Raw genomic sequence first — 13,510 nt, forward strand, 5'->3', positions numbered from 1 at the left:
GTGGGGGACCTATCAATATAATTGTCATGGCCTCACGCAGTGACTACTATGCCCCTTACCTTGCCACTGGATTTCCACTGATCGGCAAGGTGGCAGCATACTAAATCACGTCCGCGACACTACTGGGAACCGACTCCTGGCAGCATAGTGGACATGATTTCTCTGTCCTGCTGCAGTTGTAATCTATGCTCCAGGCTGTCTGAGCCGGCATCCGGGTCTACCCAGAATGCAGAGCGTGAGCAGATTCCCTTCCCCCCAGTACACAGCACCTCTCCATCCATTCCCACCCTACCCCATTCTCTCTAAAGTGCACATCCAGTGTACCCCCTTTTACCAGTACACAGCAGCATTCCATTCACCCAGAAAGCACCCTGCGGACCCCCCCTCCCCAGCAGCGTCCGACCGACCCTCAACCCCTCCCTCCCCCAGTACACACCATCCAGCACCCCCACCCAAGAGAGGTTGTCACCGCGGCCAGGCTTGTTTCTGCGGACTGATGCGAATAACTGGCTGCCATTACAGCTCAGTTACCCTAGAGGAGAGGCAGCCAGGGACAGCTAAGGGAATCAGCAACAGTGCGCACAAATAATATGGCTCCCCGCCCAGATCTCCTCTGCGTCTAGTCTGCTGGACTGCGCATGCACACAATTCACAAATAAATAAACTTCACTTGGCAGCGCTGTTTAAAGAGAGAAACAGCGCTGGTGGGTTTTTTGATACTAGCGCTTGCCAGCAAGCGCCTGAATGATGATTTCTGAATTTAAAAATAATTGCGGCGAGCGCTAGTGCCAAATATCTTTAGTGTTAAAATTTGTTGGTAAATGGAGCCCATTGCAAGAGTGATAGATAGATAGATAGATAGATAGATAGATACGAGATAGATAGATAGGTGTATAGAGATATACTGTATAGAGAGAGAGTGAGAGAGAGGGGGGAAGGGACAGGGAGAGATACAGACAGAGAGGGAAAACGGAAGAGAAAGAGAGGGAGGAGGGGACAGAGGGACATGGAGAGAGATAGAGCGAGGTAGGAAGGGGAGAGAGAAAAGGACGTAGAGAGAGAGAGAGGAATAAACGGACAGGGAGAGAGAGAGAGGGAGGAAGGGACAGAAAAAGAGCACATAGTACCTGTTGCAGCAGCTACAGCAGCATCAGCTTTCTGATGGGGGCGGGCACTTTGCTGCAATAGGCCCCGCCCCCTACCTGAACACCAGCGAATCGCGGGCTTAAATAGTCAATCACGTTCACGGACTCCGTCTGGTCCACCGACCACCGGTCAATCAGTGAGTGTGGCTGGCAGTGTGCTGTGTGTGTAATGCTGCAAGGAGCCGGCCAGGAAGTGTTCAGAGTGCCCAGAATCCAGCCAATATTTGCGGCGGTGTGGGGGCCCCTGGACGTCCGTCCCGCCTATAATCCGGCCCTGATCCAATTAAATGCTCCTCTTTCTGTAATATTATTTCCATAGTACACTGTAATACACAAAAACATAATCTCTGCTGGGTACACACTAGGACGACAAATTGGTCAATAGACTGATCCGCCGCCCAGCTATACAAACTTGTCAGTTGTCCTCTTGATGTGGCTGGCCTGACATCACAACTAGGTGGGCATTTTAAATTTGCCCGCCCAGTTGTGATGTCAGTGTCGGCGGTCCTCTGCAGCCAGTTTACGGGTGATCGGCGGGTCGCCCGTACACACATGCAGATGAGCCGAAATATCTTTCAGACATATCGAAATAAGCTTTGCTGCAAGGTTGAATTACATCGTCCACAGATATATCAGGTGCACACACCCCCCAATGCACTCGCAATGTATCGTTTGTCAATCGAGCGCATAATCTATCTACAAGTGTGTACCCAGCTTAATGAAAAATATTGCAAGCCTCTTACATAGACTTATCAATGTGATGCTGGCACCACTGTTTGAATGATAAAGGTCTTAATCGCGTTTTGGCATCGGGATTAAGATACTGGAGGCGTCAGTATTTCGACACCTATCTTAAGTGCCTTGCCGGGATTCCGATGTCTGTATTGAGACCTCATAGTTACATCCCCACTTATCCCACCTTCCTACCCCAACTTCCACATGCCCTTACACCCCTGTACCCCTTCCCTGCAACAACTGCTCCCTGCTTCAACCCCCATCTCTACCCCAACTGCAGCATTCCCTTACCCCCTACTTTCCCAACTGTTACCTGTTCCTAACACTGTCCGAACTGCTGTCTGCACTTACCCACTCCCTACCCCCAGCACTGCCTGCCCTTACTCCCTCTAGCCCCATTTCCACCCCAACTGCTTCTTGCACCTAACCTCCTCTACACCAACTGCTACCTGCCTCTAACCCCTCCTTGCCATCCAGTACTGCCGCAGCTACTATCTACCCTTATCCCCGCCCTATCCCCAGCACTGTTTGTCCATAGCTCCATCCTTCCTGTCCCCAGTACTGCCGCAGCTACTATCTACCCTTATCCCCTCCCTATCCCAGCACTGCCTGCCTCTAACCCCGTCCTTGCCACCCAGTACTGTCCCAACTGCTACCTACTCTTATCCCCCCTTCCAATCCCAACTTCCACATACCCTTACACCCCTCTACCCATCCCTGCACCATCTGCTCCCTGCCTCAACCCCCATCTCTAACCCAACTGCTGCTGCCCTTACCCCCCTCTACCCCAAATGTTACCTGCTCTCTGCACTTACCCACTCTCTACCCCAAACACTGCTTTCCCTTACCCCCCTCTAGCCCCAGCTCCACCAGAACTGCTTCTTGCAATTAACCCCCTCTACCCCAACTGTTACCTGCCCCCAACACAGCACCTGTTGGCTACATGAGAGCAAAGCAATATACGAGCAATTATAAGCATTCCATACTGTAAAATAGGAGTGTGACTTCACATGGTGTATGTAGGGTGGTCTTATGCTATATGAGGAGCTCAAAAGCATAATATGTAGTGGGACCCAGAAACAGTGGAGTAGGAATCCAATTTTTTTAAAGTGAGGGGTCCCTGGGACCCACAATTTTTTGTAGCTGAGCGCGATCACTGCACCCATCTGAGGAACATGAATCACAGCGTTAATAAAAATTCAGAAATCCATTTAATTAGAAAGCTTCTAAATCAGGGGTGGAAAATAAGCGGTCCCCCAGCTGCTGTAGAGGACTACATATCCCCGCGTGCCCTTACACGATTTTGCTATCCGGGCATGAAAAACTGAGACGGGGCATGCTAGGATATGTAGTTAAACAGCAGCAGGAGGGCTGCTAATTGCCCACCACTGTTCTAAATTAACTGATGACCTAAAAAAACAAAAAAATCTCATGACCTGCCAAAAAAAAGCCTGTTATTTTTAATGTGAAATGTTAATGTCAAAAGAAAACTATAATTTATATTCACATTCATAGGTCATATAAGCTTGTCCTGACATGAAACAACATATCTGTCTCAGACATTCTTTACCAGATAACTTTAGGCATTCCTGTTTTCCTGTTGACTGAACATCTGCCAATAGTGAACTTTATCCCCTTAAATCGGGACAGTGGTGAAAGAGCTTCTAACTGTAATGTGCACCGTCTACCTCTAATAAAATATATTTCTATTTTTGTTTCCATCTAGGTCTTTTTAACAATACACTACGCACCTTTGGTTAACTCATTGGCTGACGTCATTTTAAACGGTGACCTCTCAATGTTTTCCTGTAAACCGGAGCCCCACGTTCGGCAGAGTTCCGTAAGTAGAAGCAATTGTGAAAATAATTTAATCTTCGGTAAGCAGCATTTCTCTGACTAATATGTGATGCATATTTTATTTATGTTTGTGTTATTTGCAGTTCACCCTCCAACTGTTCATCCTTTCCTTTTAATATGTAAGTTCGTACAAGCAGGACTCTCCTCCCTTTCATTGTTCCCTAGTACACCCCAAGTCACCAGTGCTCTGCTCACCTGTCCCTTTCTACACTTCAGCGACTATGACTCTGTATGTTTGCACATACGATTCGTACAGGATCACTGAGTATTGAATCGGTTCTCACCCGCAATTCCTTCTAGCTTCAGTGAATTGCCTAACCTTGCCTCTGCCATCTGTCCTACTCAGTCTGTGGTGTAATTCTATAATTCTAATGTTTGGTACTTATGAATTACTTCTCTGATATTCTGGTACTGTGAAATATTATCTGTTTATTATGTATGGCACTGTATACACTTTGTGGTGCCTTATAAATGAAAGTTAATACAGCAAATGTATGTTGTATATACAGGACTTTCAAAATAAATTCTTACCTCTACTTTTCATATAACTCGAATTCATTGTAAAGTATACCCCAATGGCTGATTGAGATCACCCTGTTGCACCCTGATGCTGGGGAATGGAGAAAGCTTTAGGGTGGGTACACATCAGAACGATATCTGTTATTTCCATGCAAATAGGAATGACAAATCGTGAAGGTCGTTCAGTGTGTACCGGCATTTGCGCACTCCCACGGGTCGTTTACTATATCTTCTGGTTGGCCGTACTGCACAAGATATTGTGTGCAATGCCTTGCTGATAAATGCAGCATGTCATTGTACAATGTGCCGTCGTACATCGTGCAGTGTGTATGCACTGTGCGATATGTCAGGCTGGTGGATCGGCCTGGGAACACATCGTTCTGATGTGTACCAGGACTTCCTCTGTGAGTTAAAAGGAAAGTAAATATTTATAAGAAATAAAATGTTATGCTCCCCTATAGTTAAGACCCAGTTTCCTTTGTGCTATGTATGCTCCTCTTGTCATTTCATTATTCATATAATAGATGGGCTGACCTGCAAGCGTGTTACCACAGAAGATGCTGGTGGTGCTTATACACAAATGGAGTGTGTTTGTTTGGGACAAATGCTTAATGACCATATGCAAAAGCACTAACTCCGCCCACTCCTATAATCTTCTGTGATGTTGGCGCTGTTAGAGGTACTTATTCTGTTCAGCGCACTCATAAGTAGGTCTCCTAGTTGCCTCATTTGTCTCAAACAAAATTTGTTTGTGTTTAATATAGTATCATGAAAGACTTGTAGAGAACAGAAATGTCTGTATTATTTACATTTCCTAGGAATGCTAAAATTAAGGTAGACACTAAACTGCACTCTTTTGGTCTATGCCAGATAATGTGACGTATTTGTAATTTTCACTTCTTAAAAACTGATTGAAGTTATAGCATGAAAAAGTCTATAAGGTAAGAAGCGACTAACCATCATTTACAGCATTTTTATTGAAAACTCTTAATAGCTAAAGATTAAAATGTCAAACTACTCTATATTGGCAATTCTGGCATCACGTTAAGAGATAATTAAATGGCAAAACTAAATTTGCCATGTTAGGATTTGCCATGCGGGGAACAGCTTCGGGTTTCACGCCGACATTCAATTTTTCAACATTTTCCTCGCACAGTGAACCATGGGTCAACTTGCTCTAACCCAAAGGTTCTGCGCAAAGTACTGAAATCTATGATTTTCCTGCTCGTTAAATGCAGAGTCTGCATTTTACCAAGGATTTTCCTTGCAGCTCCTGGGGGTTCCTGCAACTAATTAAATTGAGCCACATGATCAATTAGCTGAGTGGTAAAGCCCGCACCTAATTGAATTTCCACCCATAGAGCAATGATACATTTTTCAGTGTTAAGCTGACGTTACGTTGCGGTCCTACTAGATGGTATTACCAGCTCACTCTATTACAGATGAAGATAAACCCACACTTTTAGGACTGTGTTCAGATGGGATATCATACAGGGCAACAAGTTACAGTAAGAATACAGTTGTGTCACATCAGTGTATTGAAGTACTAGCTGAGATACCCGGCGTTGACTCTGAAGTACACCTGCAGCCTCCTTTTTTTTTACATTGTCCTCTTCTCTAACCTGGATAACAACTGTATGCAAATTAGGAATAACTGACAGTGCAGGCAGGTGTATTCCCATACCGTGTGGAATGGGGTATATCAAAAGCAGACTGATTTACAGAACAGAAATCAGTATAACTTCCAAAATCTACCACAGATCTTCCAAAATCTACCACGGATCTACCACAGAGTATGGCACACATATTTTCAATGGTGTAGTACCAAAAGCTATGACCCCCAAGTGTTTAGGAATTCTAGAGTCCTGGCCTTCCTTCAAGCTAGATTGGACCTTGGACTCCGCCTTGCCTCACTGAAAGTGCATGTCTCTGCTCTTTCCATTTGGTTCCAGCGTAGACTTCTTCCACTACCGGATATCCACACCTTCCTCCAGGTTTTCCTCCGTATCCAACCTCCCTTTGTCCCTCCAGTGGCTCCATGGGATTTGTCAGTAGTACTTCGGGTCCTCCGTTTGAACTCCTGGATTCTGTGGAAGTCAAGTGGTTAACAGCGAAGACTTTTTCTCTTCTGTCTATGGCATCCACCAGAAGGGTGTCAGACTTAGGGGAGCTCTCCTGTCGTTTCCCATTTCTAATATTCCACCAGGACAGGGCTGTGCTTCAGACTCGCCCTGGTTTCCTTCCTAAAGTAGTTACTAGTTTCCACATGAGGAAATTGTAGTCCCGGCCTTTCAATTACCAGACCTATCGGCAGGTGAGGTCTCCTTGGATGTGGTCTGTGCCCACATATACGTGCACCATAACAGTTCCCTTATTTGTGCTTTATGTATTTCACAAGATGAGATGGCCAGCCAACAAACAGACATGGCTTTGCATGTCTATCTCACAGGCTTACACGCATGCAGGCCGTCCTGTACCGGCTTCTGTTACTGCTCATTCTACTCGCTCTGTGGGTCCTTCGTAGGCATCTTTCCGTGGCGACTCAAGTAAACAGCTTTGTAAGGCGGCCACCTGGTCTTCTATCTATGCATTTCTGAGGTTTATGCCTTTGATACATTTGCCTCTCAGGAGGCTTAATTTTGGCACCGGATTCTCCTCTCAGCGCTGGAGCGTCCCCACCCTTGAATGACTGCTTTGGGACATCCCCAAGATCTCCTTGTGGAGCCCTATGGACCCTGAAGAAGAAAATGAGTTATGGTAAAACTTACCTTTTGTTAACTCTTTCTTCGAATTCCATAGAGTCCACAGGGCACTCGCCCTGACGCACCTGGCTTCATATGGGCTATGTTTCTGGTCGCCGGTTTCCTGTCTCCTTCTCCGTGAGAGTGTGATTCTTGTGTGTACCAGTCTCTCTTCTCTCTTCTCCTCCTCCGGCCTTTGGCTTGTCACGAAATGAGGGGCCTCTGGCTCTGGGGCGGGGCATTGGGGGATGGACCAATGCATCCTGGGAGCTGAAAGCTTTTAACTGCGTGGTGCTCGGTCCTCAACCACCACCTACACCCCAAAGTCTCCCTGTGGACCCTATGGACTTCGAAGAAAGAGAGTTAACAAAGGGAAGTTTTACCATAACTTTCATTATTTCACACATTCTGTGTGAAAGCGGTATAAGCCTGTTTTTTTTTCTCTAGTGAAAACCAAGTTCCCTGCCTTCCTACTTGGGCTCTCTGGCTTTTCTTGCTTTTATCACTTATTGCAGGGATGGGAAACCTCAGAATCATTTGGTCTGGCCCTCCTGAGCTTTTTTCTGCTAGCCTCATCTGGCTAGCATGGTGCCTAGAATGGCACCCTGCAGCCAGAGTCTATGCAGCAGTGCTACCTGGGGCATCCTTAGGATGCTTCAGACGGTCACACCACTGCCCTTACTGCTCCCCGGAGCATCCTCAGTTTGCTTCGGGCATTGCTGTAATCATCGACGATTGTGGCTCCGCACCTGTGTGACATCACACAGAGGGGCGTGTCCTGCATCGGGCCCACAAATAATGTTATATATATCATAATGTACCTTGGCAGAAAAAAGGTTCCCCACCCCTGATTTATAGCATAGGTTCCCATAATCTCTCCTCAGGACCCCATACAGCTCATGTTTTCCAGGTCTCCTCACAGAATCACTAGAAATTAGCTCCACCTATGGATGTGTCAGCCAGTAATTAAAATGTGTCAGCCAGTAATTTGTACATCTGTGCAACTGCTAGGTGACCTGGAAAATGTGAACTGTTTGGGGTACTGAGGACCGAATTCGAGAACCACTGACTTATAGAAAACTTCACAATCAATGAGTCCTCTGGACAGACCGCAAGCAGGAATGTGACTTTGTTAAAGTAAACTTTTTTTTTTTTTTCAAATAGTACAAATATCTGGGATTCCAGGGCAAGATGAGGTGCCATTGCAGCTGCATTTTCCCCCTAATTTAATTAACCCCCTGTATGTGTTTGAAAGGCAGTAGTTTCTGACAGACCTCTTAGCATCAATACAGAAATGTTCTCTACACACAGGATGTGCTAACATGTTTAATTGTCCACCTAACTTTTTGCTCCCAAAAGATGGCAAAGTGCTAACTCTTATCCTACTTTCATTATTATTATTCTTCCTACACTTTGCACTCCCCAGTGAGTGAGCTTCCCTTTTCATCCATACTGTGTTCTAAATTTATAATGTGTTGGTTGTATTTATTTAACATGTAGTGTATTATTAGTGCAACAAAATATATTGGAGCTTATAATTGTATTAAAATAAAAACTCTGTGCAAAATGTGTTTATATAAAGTACTATGACTGTTTGCTTGATGACAGAAGTTGAATGTATAAAACTTTTTAATACAGAGATATATTTGTCACCACAATTTTCTTGGACCATTTAAGTAGAATATTTGCAACACTTCTGTTTGGGAACTCTCAGTATTTAACCGTGACTTCCTGCTTTCCTCCATTCCCATCTTTACATCATGGCCCTGACTGGTCACTGCCTCCCACATGGTCGGTACACTACTCTTCCTTTGTTCTGAATATTCTCTGACTACAGTTTGCTCTATACCTGCCCAATCTAAAACTGAGGAAATTATAGACAAGTCAGACTTGATGATGGGGTTGATGAGTTGGTCAGTCTGTAGTCAAACATATCTTAACACATAGAGGAAAACGAAAAACTGGAAGCGCTGTCCCTGAGGACTTCAAAAATCAGTGTGATAATATCTAATATCAAAGTTTAAATGATCACAATCAATGGAACTGAGCTAATCATAAATGGACAATACCATGAGCACAGAGAAACAGCAACTGCTGAGAAACGCGTCAAGCCTTCATTCCCCGCTTGCTGATTATACACCTCTAAACTTGACGTTGGTGAACTATTCATACACCGCAGCCTGACCGGAGTATAACCAGGAGTTCCCGGCTACGCGCTGTTTATGGTCCGCAGCTTAATCCCTGTGGCAAAATTCCATCTACAATACAGCCTGACGGGAGCCGGAACACCAATGCAGGGACCTACACTGCAGTATTGCTGCGTATCGACCAAGAGCTCTGACAGTCTCTCACCAGGCGGCCACGAGTGCACTCGTGTAAGGCCTTATCCCGGACGGCTGGCGGCTGTGGAATCCATTCACTGGACACTGAGGTACCTCATCAATAGTATTGTTATTTCCACATTGGCCGCACTTACCACTGGCTCCGGAGTGTCTTTTTGTCAGGATACTGCCTATTTATTGTCCCTGTACCTACTTGGGACCCCTAATACAGACAAGAATCGGGACTTTGCTAGCGGTGCTACAGGGATATACTCCCGGCGTTTGTCTATGTGCATGAGGTGTACACCTGTTTCCGACCAAATAGTTACTAATGGTGGCTATCATCACCACTTGCAGTGTCTGTTGACATATACTGACAACTTTGTTGCAGTTTACTGCTAGTGTGTAACAATCCAGTTGCCAATTAAGGCATTTTTCTATGTAGGTTACAGGTCGATGCTCCAAGTCAATTTCAGCAAGCTTTTTTACGATTTTATTGCAATATCAATCTGTTGGTTTTAAGCCACTATATGTGCATCATCATTATATCACTACAATTGATGTGTATTTAATCCCATGTGGTTTCGAATGTTATTATTTTTCTCTTTATCTTTATATGTTTATTCAATTTTTTTGTGTTTCTTATTAAAAATGTATTTCTTTTTTAATGTGCTCATGGTATTGTCCATTTATGATTAGCTCAGTTCCATTGATTGTGATAATTTAAACTTTGATATTAGATATTATCACACTGATTTTTTAAGTCCTCAGGGACAGTGCTTCCAGTTTTTCGTTTTCCTCTATGGTATATTGTGAGGGTCAGCTCCTCATTCGGCAGCAGCAGTCACCTGAGACCTCTATGATTGGGTCCTGTGAATTGATAGGTATCATCATTATTTTAATATTATCATTTATCCTCTCTTGTTAGTATAGCGCCCCGATTGTGTGTTATATCTAAACACATGCCTAGAAATGGAAGTAGCATTGCATTCTCCAGACCAGTTGTTCCCAAACTTTCTTGAATCACGGCACCCTAGAGTATCAATATATTTTCCATGGCACCCCTAGGTCAAAAGTTTCTTATTGAGAAATTAAAAACAATTAATAAATTAAGGGTCAGTTATCTGGCGGTGGGCATTGTTCCACTTCTGTTTGTCACATATTTTATGATTGGCAGCCACCAGCACTGGTTTTGCCTATCACATTGACCATAAATAATTTGATTTGGTATTAGACCTTCAATCCATGGCACCCCTGCAAGTGCCCCAAGACCCCCCAGGGTGCCACGGCACCCAGTTTGGGAACTACTGCTCCAGACACTGACAACGAATTGAATTAGAACAATGGATATCGGCATCATAAAGTAATTGTGTTCCTTTTAGGTTAGGTGAAGGGAGAAAAGATTGGATCATTACATGTACTAGATACTTTTTTCTCCCTATGCAGTTGCTGATGGAAGTACATACTGCAAACTAGATATTAAATTGTGGGTTTTTATTACATTAATTTGTTTTGTTCTCTCAATCTAGGACAAATTTTTTTTGATATTATGATTTTACTGCCATATGTCTTTAAAATACTTTTACCATTAGTGCCTCATCTCTGTGATGTCATTACTTCCTAGTGAATTGATAGGCTGCAGTTTTAAGAATATTGTCTCAGTCCAAAAATGACTGTCTTGTCTGATTGTAAGAGATGATCTTTACTCAAACCATTTTCTGGAATTTTCCTTCATAAAATGGAATCCCTGCAATAGTTGTGTCATATATACCTCTGCCGAAGTCGTGAACATGCAGCGTGTTACACATTAGCCGATATGTAGACGAAATGTCATCCGATCGGGCGGATCGGGCCGTCACATAATCAATGTTGGCTAGTGTGTATACACTGCTAACGACCAAGCACGCTCTTATTTGGTCTTCAGTCGCATCATCAGGTCGGCCCCACGTGCAGCTTAACCTGGCATTGCGACTGACGACCCCATGCAGCTGGATGCGGCTGGTGCTGGCGTGTCGGGCACCGGATTGTGTAATGTGAACCAGCTGCCCGATATGTCGGCGGTGCTGCCGTCCGTCGCATAATTGGGTACACATTTCGTGTGTACCCAGCTTTAGTTGTTGGACCAAGCCCATCACTGGTAACACGGCTGCTACATTGTTTCGGCTGCTAGTTTGTGACTCCTGAAAGCGAAAATTAAAGACACTGCCAGTTTGATCCTTTTGAGCGCGTCTGATGTTTTACTGGCAGAATACTGTCTGAAACCACCTGATCTGCAGGAGAACTGAAGCCATACTGTACACCCGTTTTGGGAACTCTCCTTAATGTGGACATCTACTTCACAGTACATTGCAGTGTTTATATACCATGTACTTGTATTGCATTGTCTTAAACTGTATGACACTGTTTTCTTGTTCTGCTCAACTGTCTATGTACTATGTCTATGTACTATGTCTATGTACTATGTCTATGTACTATGTTTGTGCACTATGTTTATGTACTATGTAAGGCGCTGCGGAACCCTTGTGGCGCCATATAAATAAAGGATAATAATAATAATAATAATAGGATCCCTATGCACCGATGGTGTTCTTTGGATCATTCCAAAACAGGTCAGGGCACTAACTATCAGAATTTTTAATCTCTAATATATACACGGTGATGGACTGCTGCTATTTATATACATATATTGGCCTTACTGGTGTAGGCTATTATTTACTGTGTTATTAGAGCTATATTATTATGGGTATTGTTTTATATGTGTGGATAATGGGCCTAATTCAGAGATGTATGAAATGGTGATTTTTATGCAGAAAAGCTTTTTTTTGTTTGCTATAGCGCATGCATCAAAGTCTCAGTGTAAAAGAGCTGTGACTGTCTTGCGACTTTGCACGCACAGAGAACCCATTCGCAATGTGAGTGACAGGTAGTTAGCGTTTGGGGGAGGTAAAAGGGGGGTGGGGTCAGAAAAACGCAGGTGTGTCGTACTGTTTAAACACCATTACATGGGCGTGCATAAATTGGCCATTGCGATCACATACACAGAATGTGAACTCTCTGCATGTCAGGAGAGCCATTGCATTCTTGGAATAGGCTGCATGACTGGTCAATGCGTGTCAATGTTACTGATATTTACTGTGGTATGCGACATTGGACGCAGCAGTGGGCATCCCATGCTCGGGTAAGCTTTGGAACTATTTGCATATTTTTACAGCTGCGGTCCGTGCGTAATGGCAGCAGCGATCGCGTTAGCGTAAATTTCTGAATCAGGCCCATTGTGCAAGGTTTGATTAAAATCCAGTTTTTTAATAGATTCTAAATTTATTACAGCTTATCAGACTCTTAAGTGGTCATTTATTTGTTTACCATTAATTGGTAGCGCTGCTTTTTTTTTTCCCACACTCATTTGTAGGGTTGGGAGATGGAGAAGAGACAGTGTATAAATAAAATACCATTACAATGCACCCTTGGATTATTACAGTGCCTTGCAAAAGTTTTCACCCCCCTTTGCATTTTTCATGTTTTGTTGCCTCACAACCTGGAATTAAAATGGATTGTTTGAAGGTGTGCATCATTTCATTCACATAACATGCCTACAACTGTGAAGTTGTGTTTTTTTTTATATTGTGAATCAAACATTTAGGATAACCTAACAGAAAACTTCAGCGTGCATAATTATTCACCCCCCTAAAGTCAGTACTTTGTCGAGCCACCTTTTGCGGCAATTACAGCTGCAAGTCGCTTTGGATAAGTTTCTGAGCTTGCCACATCTTGCCCCTGGGATTTTTGCCCATTCCTCAAGGCAAAACTGCTCCAGCTCCTTCATGTTGGATGGTTTCCGATTGTGAACAGCAATCTTCAAGTCTGACCACAGATTCTCCATTGAATTGAGATCTGGGCTTTGACTAGTCCATTCCAACATATTTAAATGTTTCCCCTTAAACAGTATGCTTCGGGTCATTGTCCTGCTGGAAGGTGAACCTCCGTCCCAGTCTCATATCAAAGGCAGATTGAAACAGGTTTTGCTTAAGAATATCCCTGTATTTAGCACCATCCATCATTCCCTTGTCTTGAATCAGTTTCCCGGTCCCTGCTGCTGAAAAACATCCACCACAGCATGATGCTGCCACCGCCATGTTTCACTGTGGGGATGGTGGCCGAAAAGTTCAATTTTAGTCTCATCTGACCAGAGCAC

At 44.0% G+C, this 13,510-nt stretch overlaps 1 protein-coding gene across 6 annotated transcripts in view; it reads left to right on the top strand.

Annotated features, from left to right (window-relative positions):
- CLEC16A (C-type lectin domain containing 16A) overlaps window positions 1–13,510 on the top strand; it is a 437,038-nt gene that overhangs the window by 91,410 nt on the left and 332,118 nt on the right. For all 6 annotated transcript variants that reach the window (XM_088466918.1, XM_088466921.1, XM_088466922.1 and 3 more), the window contains exon 9: window positions 3,607–3,720. In XM_088466918.1, the coding sequence (XP_088323044.1) occupies window positions 3,607–3,720 (114 nt within the window). The remainder of the gene's footprint in view (window positions 1–3,606; window positions 3,721–13,510) is intronic.

The sequence above is a fragment of the Taudactylus pleione genome, unplaced genomic scaffold (assembly GCF_031769625.1).
Source record: "Taudactylus pleione unplaced genomic scaffold, aTauple2 ptg000066l, whole genome shotgun sequence".
Classification (NCBI taxonomy): Eukaryota; Metazoa; Chordata; class Amphibia; order Anura; family Myobatrachidae; genus Taudactylus; species Taudactylus pleione.